Below are 15,741 nucleotides of genomic sequence, written 5' to 3' on the forward strand. Positions count from 1 at the left end.
TCCTCTTTTAAGACAGCTAATTTCAGATGATTTTTTTTTAATGTTAGGTTGCATGCAGCCCAGGGCCTCAGTTATGCTGGCTTGTTAAGTTTGGTAGTTTTATCTGCCATTATCTGGTATCAGGGGGGGCTCCTCTTTGAACTGCTGGGACCCCTGGGTAGATTCTGTATTTCTCAGGCCTGCCACTAGCATGTGGCTTTTTCTCAGTCACTGTTAGTGAATGGAAACATTGGACTTCTGCCTCCTCTTTAGGACCCTACAGCATGCCAAGAAGGCACAAGTTTCAAACTTGAAGAAAGTATAGACTTCAATGTTCTGGAAAACCTTTAGCAGGCTGATAAACTGAAGAAGAGAGAGAGAGAGAGAGAGAGAGAGAGAGAGAGAGAGAGAGGATTTGCTGTGCCCTCCTCCCTTTCAGATAACTTTCATAGATATTTTAGTATGGCCAAATTGTCTTCAGATACATTGAGATGCACACAGGGTAATCATCCAGGAATAGAATTCCTGTGGTTTTCCTGCTGTAAATGTGCCTATCCATCCAGTTTCTAGAAAGTTCCTTTAAGAACCCTTCTAGCCCCAACTCAACTCTTCTCAGGTAGCTCTATCTCTAGGCTTCAGTGATCTGACCTAGCTTTGGGAAATAGCAGGAAAAAAACTCTAAAAGTAAGATAGCACCCCCTATTCCCCCCAGGGACAAGGTCCAGAATTGAAATATGAGCTCATGGAACGTTATTACTTAAATAGCTGGGCTTCAACCTCTTTTTTGTTGTTTGTTTTCAGAGAAATAGCCACTAATGCAATGGTTAGATAGATAGATAGATAGATATTGAGGTTAAAAGAGAATTTAGAATTTTAGAAACATGAAGTAGAATTTGCAAATGATCTCAGTGTCTGGGTCACTGGACACTGTGAAGATCTGTATCTGATTAGAGAACAAATAGCCTACTTCTTCAAGACATATTAGTGCCATGAAATCATGCTCTACCTTTGCCTTCTTTTCACGGGCAGGAGCTGAGCATCTGGGCTGAGGGCAGGTACGACAGAGGGTGAATTGCTGGCAATGCCCTTCTGGCCTCCACTGCTAGAGACCATGTTTGTTTCTGGACATTTAAGTATAGTTTTGATGGTGCTCTGATCTGGGTGTTCACCCTCCTGCTGGAGATTCAAACTTGCTTTACAGTGAACCTGGAATCTTCAAGGCAGACCGGAGTCCTTGAGAACTTGGCTACATCTTTATATTTTAAAAAAATTATGAGAACTTGGGTGAATAAAAAGAAACATGTTTCCTGAATGATTATTTTTGGTGTGTGTGTGTGTGTGTGTGTATGTGTGTGTGTGGTTTCAGAACAAATCTGTTTCCAGGAGCAGCTCAGAGCTCAGCTGGGAATCCAGCTTTGCTTTCCTGAGGTCAGGTAACTAAATGCTGCATTAGGTCCACAGTGGCCTGCCTTGGGGTGGGGGGGTCATCCCCAGGTGGGGCCTCAGAAGGGGGACAAGACGCTTACCACTTTCTTCCTGGGGTCTCAATAAGAGGTGAAAGGATTCCACCATCAAGGCAAAAGGCTAGGGGAACATATGCTGCCATCCGCTCGGATGGCTTGTCTAAGATGGAATTCTGTACAGCCTCTTGCTTATTATTGTGATTATCATTATGTTCACAAAGGGACCCAATCGAGGTCCTTCCACAGACTTATCCTGAAGAGCAAAAATAGCAAATGATAGGCTATGACTGAGGACTGGATTTGTGAAGTGAGAGTCCAAAAAAGTGTTCCCCCTTCTAGCCCGCAGGTTATGTTTCGGAACATCGAGCATCTCCATTGCCACCCTCTGGCTTGTTTATTCTACTCTGGAGAATAATCTAACTCATCATTTGCAATCAGGGCCTCTGAGTTCTGTTTGTGTTTGCTTTTGCTCTTCGCTTTGCTACTCGTCCGGGTGTTTGCCTTCGCATCTGACATCTGCTGGTAACAGAAGCCTTTGTCCTCACCGGGCCCGCCCCAGTCGTCCAGGCTCTCCCCTTCTGTAGCATAGGAGAAGCCCTCCTCCACGGAGAAGGGGTCCTCCACGTCATAGCGCTGGTAGGTGCTTTGGTGAAGGGCTTCTTCCCGGGCGCTGATTTCCAGGGTGCTGTTCCAGATGCCGTAGCCAAAGTAGATGAGCATGCCTGCAGGGGAAGGCACAGAGGAATGAGCAGCAGCCTTAGGATCCACAGCAAACCCAGAACTGGAGGTGATCTGTGAGCCTTGATCTACACAGCACATTGGCTTATTAATTTTTTTGAGGGGTGGGTTGCCAGTCCTGGAGCTTGAACTCAGGACCTTGTTTAGCTTTCACTCAAGGTTGATACACTACCACTTGTGCTACACCTACACTTCTGCCTCCCCTCCCCTCCCCGCCCCAGTTAATTGGAGTTAAGAGTCACTTGGATAGTTCTGCTTGGGCCGGCTTTGAACCACAACCCTCAGATCTCGGCTGCCTAAAGCTAGGATTACGGAGCATGAGCTATGAGTACCTGATTACCTAGTGTTTTGAAAACACTTGAATTTGATGCTCGTGCAAAACTGGGAGATCCCATAACCAGGTGCGGTGGTGCACGTCTGTAATCCCAGCACTGAGGATTGCTAAATCAGGAGGATTGGAAGTTCAAGGTCAGCCTGGGCTGTTTTGGAAAACCCTATCTTAAAAAAACAACAAAAAAACCCAAACCAAAGCAACAAGGAACAACATCCCCCCAAATGGCACAACAAAATCCTCCAAAACTGGGGGGAGCTGGCATTAGATACCTCAAAATGTGCGGTTTTCCTTGGAGACCTGATCTCATTGCCTCTACATTCTGATGGGGCAGTTTTTGGCTGGATGCGAGATCTACCCTCCGCTTTAGACAGGATAAAGCCTTCGAGATCCCCTCAGAAATCCACTTCATCATTCACATGGCCGCCAGACAGAAATGTGCATGTTTTTCTGCCCTGGGTTAAGTGTGTTTGGATCAGCAACAGTATACTCCCAACCTTCCCATAACATTTATATTATTTATTACCTCTATTAAGGGCTCACACTTCACCTCTTAGCAAGATGCATATATTATTAGATGATCTCTCTTGCCACTTTTCACTCACTAAGAGCATCCCGTATGCCTGTCACCCCAGGCTGTCTACTTTCTGCTGGGTCGTTAGACTGGTGTGGGTCCCTCTTACAGCTCTTAGAACCTCTGTCTGTGTGATTACCTGCACCAGTATTTTTATTTTATAGACTCAAAAAAAAACCAACCAAAAAACAAACCCAACAAAGCCCTTGTCATTTAATGTTTGGTACATGAATGAATGGTAACACTCAGTGGGCAAAAAAATACCTACAGATTTCTATGCTGATACCATTCCAACCAAAGTATATTCACCTTTTTAGTATCAATTATATAGCATTTGTGTGGACCAATAGCTGAGAACCTCTGGACTGAACCATGCCTGACACTCATTCTCCTCCACCAGATCATGCCATGCTTCGCTACTGAGGACTACTGAGACCACTCAGTTAGTTATGCAACCCTCTTGGGGTCCCTGGCATCCTCTTCTAAGAGACATCTAGGTGGCATCTTATCAGCTGCTTTCCCTTCCTTCCTTCCTCCCTCCCTCCCTCCTTCCTTCCTCTCTCCCTCCCTCCCTCCCTCCCTCCTTCCTTCCTTCCTTCCTTCCCTCTGTCCCTCTCTCTCTCTCTCTTTCTCTCTCTCCTTCCTTCCTTCTTTCTTTCTTTCTTTCCTCCCCTCTCTTTTCTTGGTCATAGGGCTTGAACTCAGGGCCTGGGCGCTATTCCTGAGCTTTTTTTCTCCTCAAGGCTAGTGCTGTACTGCTTTGAGCCACAATTCCACTTCCAGTTTTAGGTGCCAGGGCTGGCTTCAAACCATGATCCTCATATCTCAGGATTACAGGTGTGAGCCACCATGTCCAGCTTCTCATAGAACCATGAGATTTGCTTTCCTTCTTCCTCGGAACCTTTAGAACGCATCCTCCTTTTTGAATCTTGTGTGTTGTCATTTTAAGTTCTCATTTTTCTTTCTTTCTCTCGGATGGCTTTCTCCCTCTCCCCTGACCCTCCAGTGAAATCAACTTTCCGGGAGCCAAAGTAAGCAGAGATTTAGAGTCCTAATTGGTAATAAATCCTGGAGTTAATCATTCACAGATGTAGCTATTACTGCTCAAATAGCCACTTCATTTTTTGGGGGTATTTATTCTTTGCTGTCTGGAGGTGGGGTGGTCACCAGGGATAGATAAAAGTCTTGTGCAGAACTAGACATCACATTAGGCCCTTTTCTCAAAGGGCCTGTGTTCGGGTCTTGGGGAGTGTCTGTTTTCGAAGCAGGTCTGGGGCCTGAGAGTGAATTTCTAGGGACCTGGTAGATCAGCAGGCATACACTTTCTGTGGGTAATTATGCTCTTCTGTTGTTTTTTCTTCTAGACAGCCAGGGCCAGAGCCAAATCTTACTTCCTTTTTCTGCTTTAGATCTATTCTGTAGTTATTTTCTTTTGGATCCCCTTCTCTGACCCTATTTGTACCATTTTTGGGCGGCAGCACTGAGATTTGAACTCCGTGTGTTGTCTAAGCCATGCCTCCAGTACCCCCTCCCCCACCCCTCTTTTATTTGCTCTGCTTATTTTTGTGATACAGACTCACTTCCTGTGTGGAATGTGCTTGGATTATAGTCTGCCTACTTTTCGCTTCCTGCAATAGCTGTAGTGCACACCACCATGCCTAACTGTTTCTGTTTCACTGGAGTCTCCTGAGGCTTTCTGTGCTAATCTGGAATTGAGAGCCTTCTGATCTCAGCCTCCCAAGTAGCTAAGAGGACAGGCATGAACCTCCACAGCCAGATCTCCTTTCCCTCAGCTTCTCTTGTCTGCCACTATACAGGTCTCCACAGCTTACTCATGAGCTGATACCTAGTTTTGCTCAAGTTCTTCTGCCCCATCAGGTATTTGGGTAACGAGTAGATTCACATCATCGGGATTATCTGAAAACCTTGATGCAATTGCTCATAAAATCATAGATACTTGAGTTGGAAAAGACTGCATGTCACCTCTGTATTTTTTTTTTTTTTTGGTCTGAGACCAGGACTCGAACTTAGTACCTGACATTTTTGCTCATTGCCTCGTGCCCTACCAACTGAACCATGCCTCTAGCCCTTCATCTGTGTGTTCTAATTGCTTCATTTTGTGGAACAGTGGGTGTGTTGTGTGGGTCTGAGTGGGCAGAAACAGCCTTGAATAGAGATAACGAAGGCCTCTTGCATATCCAATCTTCAGCCTTCCCTTCCCTGAGCTGGCTTATCGACTACGTTCATTGCAGTAAGCATTCAGTAAAGTTTAGGTCTCTATTTGTTCTTTGGGATCATTGGGCCTGGAAAGAACATGAGTGCATGTACACACACGCACACACACACACACACACGTGTGTATACTCACAGGTGTGTGCATGTACCTTGACTATGACCGCTTTGAAGAAGTGACTCTGTACAGACCTGCCATGTTAAGTGTTCATGATGGGCTGGTACAGTTTTAAGAGTGTGCTAATATGTCTTTCGATAAACTTTTCAAATCCAGGTGCTGTGAACAAGATCTGTCTGAGCATGACTTGACAAAGTTGTTCTAGAGTGTTCCATTCTGTCTTTAGCCTTTTTGCTGGCTTTGGAGTCAGCAGGGGAAAAGGAAAGACAATCTGGGAAAAGTCCCTGTGAGAGGCAGGAGAAAGGATGGTGCAAAGAGACCAGTGGGGTTGGGCAAAGAGACAGAGAGGAACAAATGGAAGGGGTGAGGGGGGGAGAGAGCAGAGAAGAGAAACATGTAGGGCCATCTGTCACGCATAAACAAGGGCTTTGTGTGGAGGAGTAAACAGAGCTGCTAAAAGCCTCCTGTGTGGAAGCAGAGGGTTTTGTTTCTGCGCCTCTCTGCAGTTGGTGGAGAGAATGATGCATGAGGTCTTTTCTGAAAACTTGGGGTGGGGGTGGGGGCTTCTGGGAATCCTGCATCTTTCAAACCACGTTGCATACAACGCTTCTGTGTGGGGCTGGCTGTGGCCAGGCCGCACCTCTGCTGGGTCCAAGGAGCTCAAAACGCACAGATGCACACAGAGGGGATTGTGTTTCCACTGTTGGCCTCTGTGTGTGTGTGTGCACGTGTGTGAGATTATGTGCCGCTCACAAGCAGGAAAAAACTTGGGCACCAAAGAATAAAGGACTGTCCATAGCCATGAGATGTTGAATCTTTCCAGAACTTTCCTTTTCCTAACTCAAGGATTTGGGACCTCTTTGGTTTATTTCTCCTACCTACCAGGGGAGGCTATGAGGTGTAGATTGATGGGAAGCAGTTTGGGTCTGTTTTGAGGAATCTGAAAAACATACCGAAAGTGGAACAAATAATAGAATACATTCCATGTTCTCCTCTCCTTCCCCCCCGGCCTCCCACCACTCCCTTGTTCTTTTCTCTTGAGGTTATTTTGAAACAAATCTTTCCCATCATAGGTTTAATTTATACATATTTCCATATGCATCCCTGAAATGGACTCCTTTAAAAATGTAACATTATCATGCTCACATCTAAAATTACTAAGAATGTTTTGATATTATCTGATATCCAGCAGTATTAAAATGTCTTCAGAGTTTCTAAGCAGCTCGGTAAAATTCTCTACCTTATGAGTCTACACACTCACTTCTGTAACATTCTCCTTGCTTGAAATAGTTTCTGGAACCTGTTATTTCAGCTCTGCACTGGAACTGGCATTGAGTTCTCTGTTTTTATTTTTTTGGTGCTGGCCCTAGGGCTTGAACTCAGGCATGGGCTCTGTCCCTGAGCTTTTGTGCTCAAAGCTAGTGCTCTGCCACTTGAGCCACAGTTCTGTTTCCAGCTTTCTTGGTTATTGGATATAAAAGTATCTTTCTTGCCTAGGCTAGCTTTGAACACAATTCTCAAATCTCAGCCTCCTGAATAGCTAGGATTATAGGGGTGAGCCACTGGCTCCTAGCTTTTCAATATATTTTTATTTTCTTTAAGTAGTTGTACAAAGGAGCTGCCATGCAACAAAGCAGTTTATGAATATAATGCCTTTTCATAGATTGGCACCCTTTGCAACCTTCTTCCCCATCCCCCCAACTTTCCCCCTTCCCTCAATTTTCTTAAGTTTATAGGATATGCATTGCATTTTTATTTTATTTTATTTCTTTTTTTTTTCTTGTCGGTCATGAGGCCTGAACTCTGGGCCTGGGCGCTGTCCCTCAGCTCTTCGGCTCAAGGCTAGCACTCACCGCTTGAGCCATAGAACCACTTCCCAGCTTTTTCTACTTATGTGGTACTGAGGAATTGAACCCAGGGCCTCATACATGCAAGGCAGGCACTCTACCACTGAGCCACCTTCCCAGCCCTGCATTGCATTTTTATGACTGCCTTATTTTATGACTTCCTTTCTTTGCATTCTCTTACAAACCCCTGTAGATAGCATAAGTTTATCTTTTGAGGATGGTTTGGATCATTAGCCTAAGTCAGAAGTGTAACCAAGCTTGGAGGAAAAGGTGACTGATTCATAAATCTAATATGCGTTCGATTTGAGCATTTAATGCTGTTCTTTCTCAAACACTTTGATCTATGGATTTTCAATCACACATCCTATAGTGTGCATTCAGGGACAAAGCTGACGAGCAGAAGGGAGCCAGTATTGGTGTCTGGCTCCGTCCTGATGGGTTGACTGTGCTGCTCTCTAGGGGTGTTGCAGGCTCCCTGTGGTTAGTAGTAAGCACAGAACTGTATCAGCATTTCAACAACAGACACAGCTGTGCCATGAAATACAAGATAAATGGTAGGCCTGGTGCAAGTCATGGGCAGGAGTCCTGCGACAGGCTGTGGGACAGGGATGTATACAAAGAAGCCATTGGTTTCTTTTCCACACAGCAGTTCTGTGATGGAGAAAGTGCCTTGGAGAGTCTCAGGCTAGACAAGAGGACCGATCATGCCTCTAGAAAGTGAATGGGCTTTCTTCATGGAGCAGGATACCTTGTGGCCTCACAGCCCTTTTAATACAGCTCTTTTATAAGCATGCGTCATGTCAGGCGTTGTCCCAGAGAAACTAAGACCACAACAAATCAGCTGTTGAAATAGCACTGGGACTTCTCTTAACTCTAAGCTGAGTGCTGTTCCTATCTCACCCAGTGGTCTCTGGAGGAAGGTTCTGGAATGCCAAATCTGCCTTCAGATGCTAAGGTACTCCAAACAGACACTGACCGAACACTTGCTACTTAGGCGAATCCAGCCCTACTATGAAAGAAACAAATGTCCCCAGCCTACGAAGGAAAGAGGACTCCATGATAGGAGCAAACCCAGAGCAAAACCTCAACTCTGGAACGAGACTGGCTGGCATAAGCAATGATGGCATATTCTCTATTCCACAGGAACAAACGTGGGTGGAATTTCAGGACCCTGATCTCGAGAGTCCAGGGAGCGCCTTAGTCCTCTGCTCCTCAGCCAGAGCTCCGGGCAGTGGAGGTGGGCACCTGACCTCAGGCTGGGCAGGGTGGCCTCTTCGTGGGATGCACTTTCCATGCAGGAAGCCCTACCCACAGATAACCCAGACACTCTGTGAGGCCTGGAGCGCTTTTTATTTGGATTATTCGGAGATGAGCTTTCCAAAACAGACATTCAACAATTCAGGAATGGTAATGAGAAGGTGTTTTCCCTTTCTACCAAAACCCCTCCTACTTTCACTCTTCCCAGCTGTGTGTGTGTGTGTGTTTAAAAAATACTACCATGAATTGTTTGGATTATAATAACATTGCAGTTTGTTTAATATGGTGACCCCAGTTCTGTGGGGACGGAGGGTGGGTGCGTTTCTCTGGTCCTGCAACTGATCTAATATAAAGTCATGTGATTCTATGCTCAGTCGTCCATCCATAAAATAGAGGTGGGGCCTGTTCTTTGTTTGAGGTATACAAAGGCCATGGCAAGTAATGCAATTTTCCTCCAGGAAAGGAGAATCAGGAATTCTGCTCCTAACCTAACAGAAACCCAAGATCAAAGTGCCCACCTGTTCACTAAAGACACAGGAGAAGCTCAAAGCAGCAACTCCGAACTGGAAATCACCAGAAAAGTCTGGGAGCTTAAGAATGGAAGCAAGCAGCTAGCCAACAATCTGAACTAATAATGACAAGCCAAACCAAACTATGACAAGCAACAACGTGAGTGATTGTAATGCTGGAGCAAGACAAATGTCATCTGGTTAGGGCTTGAAGGCTATGTAAGCCTACACACCAGCTCCTGCCAGCTTTATAACTGCTCTTACTAACTCTAGGGCCTTCCACCTCTGCCAGTCCTTTCTCCCTCTATCCTTTTGGCTCAAAGGTAGGTCCACATTTTGGCTGCCAGAGATTCCCTAGCCCCTTCTTGCCCATGCATCTGCCTGAACATCAGCTCTGTTCTCCATTTCACTGTAGTCTTCATGACTTCAAACATTTTTTAAAAGATATTTTTATCACATTAGTTATACAGGAAGGGGGATTTCATTGTAATCTTTCCACACATGTTTATTACAATGTATTCTAATCAATCTCAAGCCTCTATCGCTCTTCCTTCTCGTTTCCCAAAACAACAGGGTGCATTGTTCTCTTTTCATAGTTGAAAGTCATCTATTTCCACTGTAGTCAACCTCCTTTGCCCTCCCCTGTGGCCCCATCCTAACTTTCTTGCTCTTCTTTTTGAACCTGAAAAGTTTGAAGTTGAAAATGCGGTTGCTTTCCTCCGCTTTCTGACATTGCAAGAAGAATTTCAGACTTATTTATGGGACATATCATCATGAGCTTGCTTATCCCAAAGGAAGAGGGGTAGAAGAGGGAAAGGGAGAAGGTGGGAGAATGCAGGCATGAATTTATTGTATATAACACAGAATTGAGGGGTGGGTCGAAGGGTATGTGTGTAAAGATGTTGAAGGGATGACACAGATTGAGACGCATTGTATAGCCAGGTGCTGGTGGCTCACGCCTGTAATCCTAGCTACTCAGGAGGCTGAGATCTGAGGATTGCAGTTCAAACCCAGCCTGGGCAGGAAAGCCTGTGAGACTCTTATCTCCAATAAACCACCAGAAAACTGGAAGTGGCGTTGTGGCTCAAGTGGTAGAGTGCTAGCCTTGAGCTGAAGGGACAGTGCCCAGGCCCAGAGTTCAAGCCCAAGACCAACAACAACAACAAAAAATTCTTTGTATGCATAAATTGCTTGGTTAAGTGGCAAAAAAGGTAAGGAAAGTGAGGGAAGGGGAAATGGGAGGGGTGGGTGAGAATGTGGAAAGACACTGATCAAGAGGCACTATTTTCATAAATTGCTTTGTTGAATGACAACTCATCCATGCCACTACTTAAAGAAACTAAAACATATTTTTAAGAAAGAGTTTGATGATTATCCTCTTTCCAAATTCCTGACTCATCTTCTTGCTTTCCTCATAGTGACCATTTCTAGTAAATTTCCAATAGGACTAAAAATGGTATCACAGGCAAAGACCACAACAGTGCGTCTTCTCTGTAGAATATATCTTGATAGAGGATTCATGAGGTGCAGATTTCAAGCCCGGCCTCTTCTCTAAATACATAGACAAGAATTCATCTTCCTCAGAGGGACTGAAAAAGATTCCAAATGAAAACCCACAGCTCCTAGAGAAAGGGTGCTTGGTGAGTTAGGTCACTAGACAAACTACTTATAAGAAAGATCCACAGGGCTCATTAGGCCTGAAAGGATCTGGAAAATTCCATCACAGTGTCCTTACGCCCTGAGACTCTGCTCAAATCCTTGAGTTCTTTGACAAATCAGTTGTTAATGGGAAGCGATTATGTAGGTTGCTTTGTACTCATTTTCTTAGGATTAATAAACATTTAGGTTAGAGTTATTTCTCGTCTGATGGAAAAGAAACATGTGCTGGGTAATCTTGTTGGGGATTGTACCAATTTTACACTGTAAATTATGCTTTTCTGAAGGTCAAAAGCTTAGCAAAACATTGCTACAAAAATGTTATAATTAAGATTCATTTACAGAAGGTTGGAGCAAAAAACTGTGTCTAAAAAAGATTATCAAGCTATGACTCAGCCTAACCATATAAATCTTCATTTTAAAAAGTAGCTGTTTTGTAAGAAGCTTCATTTTAAAAATATCTCACTGTTCTTCTCAGGAAACATATAAAGAGATTAAGAGGGGAGAAAATCAGATGTGTTGAAGCCTTAGAAGTTTAGAAGTGGCATCTTTAATGTATAAGATCATTAAAGTTTTTTATAAGCCAATTCGAGGTTGTGAGAGGGATTCATTTTATACATGCGAGAATTTCTGTTTGGAAAAAAGTTTGATAATTAGAAATATTTAATTAAACTATCTGTCCTGTTGGATAATCTCTTCTCTCTGGAGCTGTGACTCTCAAGCTAGAGCACACATTAAAGTCACTTAGAAGGCCTGCCAACTCTCCCACAGAGATTCTGACCTCGTAGACTTAGGTACATTCCACAATCACATTCTAACCAGTTCTCTGTGAGATTGGTGCTCCTGGTCTAGACTTCACTTGAAGAACCACTGATCTAGAGTGTTATAAACCTTCCTGTACATTAAAATACCCCAGGAAGCTTTGATGAGTATCCTCATTGGCTGCACCAGCCTCACTGAATCAGAAAAATCTCTGTGTAGAGGATTGGACTTAAAATGTTTCAGATGCAAACTCTAGTATTACTGACGTCTAGCTAGGACTGCTCACCTTTGTTCTGGGTGAAAGTTAGTCATATGGCCACTTTTGGAAGTTATGATACCAAAAGTTAGCAGAAGATGCCTGGAAATGCTATCAATTCTTCCCAAATGTGGTTTGTGGGCTGTGCATGATGACCAACTGGACACCAGTGCCCGCTGGCTGGCTGGCCTGCTCTGCTAGGTGGTACCTCCAAACTCAGTGAGGAGTTGGGAGTCGGTGTTATCTGTGAGATTACGACAATGCCCGGGAGTTTCCTCTGCTTGGTAACTCGGTCAGCACAGCACACACTGTGCTCTACTATGTGAACGCCAGCCAGTCTACACCGGTGGACAATGAGTCATTTTAGATTTTAAAAAGAAAAACAAGGAATAAATATTTCTCATTGTTTCCCCCCAAAGCTTTTCTTGATTGAGCCCCCAAACAGCAATCAGTTCAAGGACAGCAGATTTCTCAGCCTTTTTATAAAAGAGGTCCAAAAAAGTTAGGTGATTTCCCAAAGTTATAATACAGGGGGGTGTGTTGGAGCTATGATTTGAACCTGGAACTCTTTGATGCCGACATTAGGACCCTAGTCACCTAAAATGCCGCCAAATTCAGGGGCATTGTGTAGAATCAGCTATGGCCCAGTGAAAAATCTAAGTATTTGCATGCTCAGAAATAAAAAAAAATAAAGAATTCTTGCTCAGAAATAAAGAATTCAAGATGGCAGCAATAGAGCAGTAAATGCAGTTTGAGACACTGTGTACTGGTGGTATCATGAAGCAGGTATGAACAGTATTAACCCTACCAAATACTCTTATCAAATAAGAAGCAGCTTAGAGGCATCTGGTGGGGTAACAGGAACCCCGGATCTGTAGGTATATTGGATTCTAGGCAAAACTCTTCCAATAGTTTCCTGTTGACTTGAATATATGATCTAATTTCTTGGATCTTTAGTTAGTTCTTCTGTAAAGATAAAATGGTGCTGGATATTGGTGGATCATGCTTATAATCCTAGCTATACTCAGGAGACTGAGATTTGAGGATTGTGGTTCAAAGTCAGCCTAGGAAGGAAAGGTTATGAGACCTTTATGTCTAATTAACCACACAGAAGACCAGAAGTGAAGCTGTGGCTCAAGTGGTCAAGCACAAACCTTGAGCAGAAAAGCTCAGGGACAGCACCCAGGCTCTAAATTCAAGCCCCACATTAAAGAAGAAAGAAGGAAAGAAAGAAAGAAACAAGGAAACAAAAAAAGAAAGAGGGAAAGGGAGAAAAAAGAAAGAAAGAAGGAAGGAAGGAAGGAAGGAAGGAAAGAAAGAAAGAAAGAAAGAAAGAAAAAGAAAGGGAGGGAGGAGGTGGTGACAACACCAGTATCTTCCCAACCCTGGTGCTTTGTGTGACACATTTTTAGGTTAGTTAAAACAAAGGACTCAGGTCCCAGTTCTAATCTTGCCCCTGCTATATTCTGGTTATATGGTTTTAGGCAAGGACCTTGATTTCTTCCTCTATAAAACAGAGATTATCAGGATCACTAAAGAAACAAGAAAAATAGCATCGGTACTAGTACTAGAATTTTTTTTTTTTTTGGTTGGTCGTGGGGCTTGAACTCTGGGCTTGGGCGCTGTCCCTGTGCTCTTCAGCTCAAGGTGAGCGCTCTACCGCTTGAGCCACAGCGCCACTTCTGGTTTTCTAGTGGTTATTGGAGATAAGAGTCTCTCAGACTTTCCTGCCTGGGCTGGCTTTGAACCGTGATCCTCAGATCTCAGCCTCCTGAGTAGCTAGGTTTACAGGCCTGAGCCACCAGCACCCTGCTCAGACTTTTTTTCTTAAACACAAGTCACCTTTTCAATAGTAAAAAATATCACCTCTAATCTCTTTCTAAGAAAAAGTACTTGTGAAATAACCAGATCCCTGTGTATATGTAGTGAAAATGTATAATAATCATACAATATTCTAGAAAGTTCATTCAAATTCCAAAAGCAGATGAAACAGTACTGGCCAGATGGCACAACACTCGGCTGACATATCATTAGATGCCACACACACACACACACACACACACACACACACACACACACACCTTGATTGAGAATTCACAAGGCTACAAGGGAAGTTGCTTACCTACAAAGCACCAGACCGCAAACCGGATCCAGGTGATGGTGGAGAGCTTTAGCATGAGATAGATGTTCACCAGCATGGCAAAGGCCGGCACGAAAGGCAGACAAGGCGCCATGTACGGCAGCTTCTTGGGGTTCTCCGGCTGCTGTAAGATCACGAACACCAGGGCGCTGATTAGCAGCACCATCAGAACCACGAGCAGGATGGCCCACCAGCTCTGCCCCGAGATGTAGTCGGAACCGAAGATGATGAAGGAGCAGAAGATGAACATGAGGATGAAGAGCAGCAGCACGCAGATGGTCACTGTGCGCCCCGTGGCTGCCGTGGGCCGATCCATTTTGCCTGGAAGGCCCAGGCGGATTCTCAGAGTGTAGTAACGGGGTCCAATCAGCTTCTTCAGCTTGATGAGATAGATGTTTTCAGACTCATCTGCTTCGATGCCCGTGGTCATGTCCACCGTGCCGTAGTTGGGGTGGCTGACGTTGTAGGTGGACTTGTCTGACTTCCCAATGAGCATCTCGTTGTCCCCTAGTGAGGGGAGGTTCTTGGCCCCACAGGGGTTTGTGGCTGGGCCAGAAAATTCTTCCCCTTCACTCACTGGCGAGCACACGTCCTTCTCGCAGTCAGCCAGAATGCCCTCCTTCTTGGTGTGCTCTTCGGACAAGAACTTGACAAAGCCATCGATGTCACTCTCGGGTTGGTAGCGAAGGAGCAACACACAGACGGAGACCAGGGTGTAGGCCAGGAGGGTGCCGATGGACATCATCTCTATCAGGTCCCGCAGGCTGACCAGCAGTGAGAGGAGAGCTGCCAGGAACCCGGACACGATGCACGCCACCACTGGTGTCTCTGTGTAGGAGCTGACGTGGGCCAGGAATCTGAGGGCAGATGGAAGCAGGGTTAATGGTGTGCTGTATGGTGGTTGATGTGTGTGTGTGTGTGTGTGTGTGCACCTGTTACCTGGTGCTTGAACTCAGGGCCCCTGGGTGCTGTCCCTGAGCTTTTGTGCTCAAGGCTAGCACTCTACCACTTCAGCTGCAGCTCCACTTATGGCTTTTTTAGGTGGTTAATTGGAGATAAGCATCCCATAAACTATCTTTCCTGGGCTGGCTTTGAACGGTGATCTTCAGATCTCAGCCTCCTGAGTAGCTTGGGTTACAGGTGTGAGCCACCAGCACCCAGCTGATGCAATCCTAACCTGGACACTGTAGGGAACCAACAGTTTGGTGTAATTTTTTCCTCTCTCCTGCCCCCTCCAATTTGCTTCTTTCACTGCTTTAATTCTGTCTGCTACTCCTACCCCAGAGTGTGGCTCCTGGAATCTAACTTAGAGAGGAATCACTTTAATTCCTTGGTTTTTGAGGCAAGATTCTTTCCTAACGTGTCTACTCACTATGTGATGGGAAATCAATTGAATCTAGGGAATCTGTCAGATTTAAGTTAAAGCGAAGCCTTCCTTCCTTCCTTTCCTCCCTCTCTCTCTCCATCCCTCCCTCCCTTCCTTCCTTCCTTCCTTCCTCCCCCCCACTTTCTTTCTTAAGAATGATTGGTAAAGGCCAGTCAGACATCTGCTTGTGGCCTCTCAAGTTGTGGATTTGGAGTATTGGCATATTTTCTAACTTCTTAGAAATATATGTTGGGCACCAGTGGCTCGTGCCTGTAATCTGAAGTTCAACTCAGGCAGCAAAGTTAGTGAGACTTTTTAAAATCTCCAGTTAACAACCAAATAGCTGGAAGTGGAGCTGTGGCTCAAGTAGTAGCCTTGAGTAAAAAAAATTCTAAGGGACAGAGCACAGGACCTGAGTTGAAGGCCTTGTACTAGCACCACACACACACACACACACACACACACACACACACACACACACACACACACACACACACATTCAGCTTTTACCGA

At 44.8% G+C, this 15,741-nt stretch overlaps 1 protein-coding gene across 1 annotated transcript in view; it reads right to left on the reverse strand.

Annotated features, from left to right (window-relative positions):
• Window positions 1-1,581: 1,581 nt before the first annotated feature.
• Window positions 1,582-15,741, reverse strand: part of Slc7a14 (solute carrier family 7, member 14) — a 46,361-nt gene continuing 32,201 nt past the window's right edge. Inside the window, exons 6-7 of the mRNA XM_013016198.1 lie at window positions 13,845-14,719; window positions 1,582-2,164 (exon numbers count right to left, since the gene is read on the reverse strand). Of these exons, the coding sequence (XP_012871652.1) occupies window positions 1,842-2,164; window positions 13,845-14,719 (1,198 nt within the window). The 3' untranslated portion in view covers window positions 1,582-1,841. The remainder of the gene's footprint in view (window positions 2,165-13,844; window positions 14,720-15,741) is intronic.

The sequence above is a fragment of the Dipodomys ordii genome, unplaced genomic scaffold, assembly GCF_000151885.1.
Source record: "Dipodomys ordii isolate 6190 unplaced genomic scaffold, Dord_2.0 Scaffold30, whole genome shotgun sequence".
NCBI classification, from domain to species: domain Eukaryota; kingdom Metazoa; phylum Chordata; class Mammalia; order Rodentia; family Heteromyidae; genus Dipodomys; species Dipodomys ordii.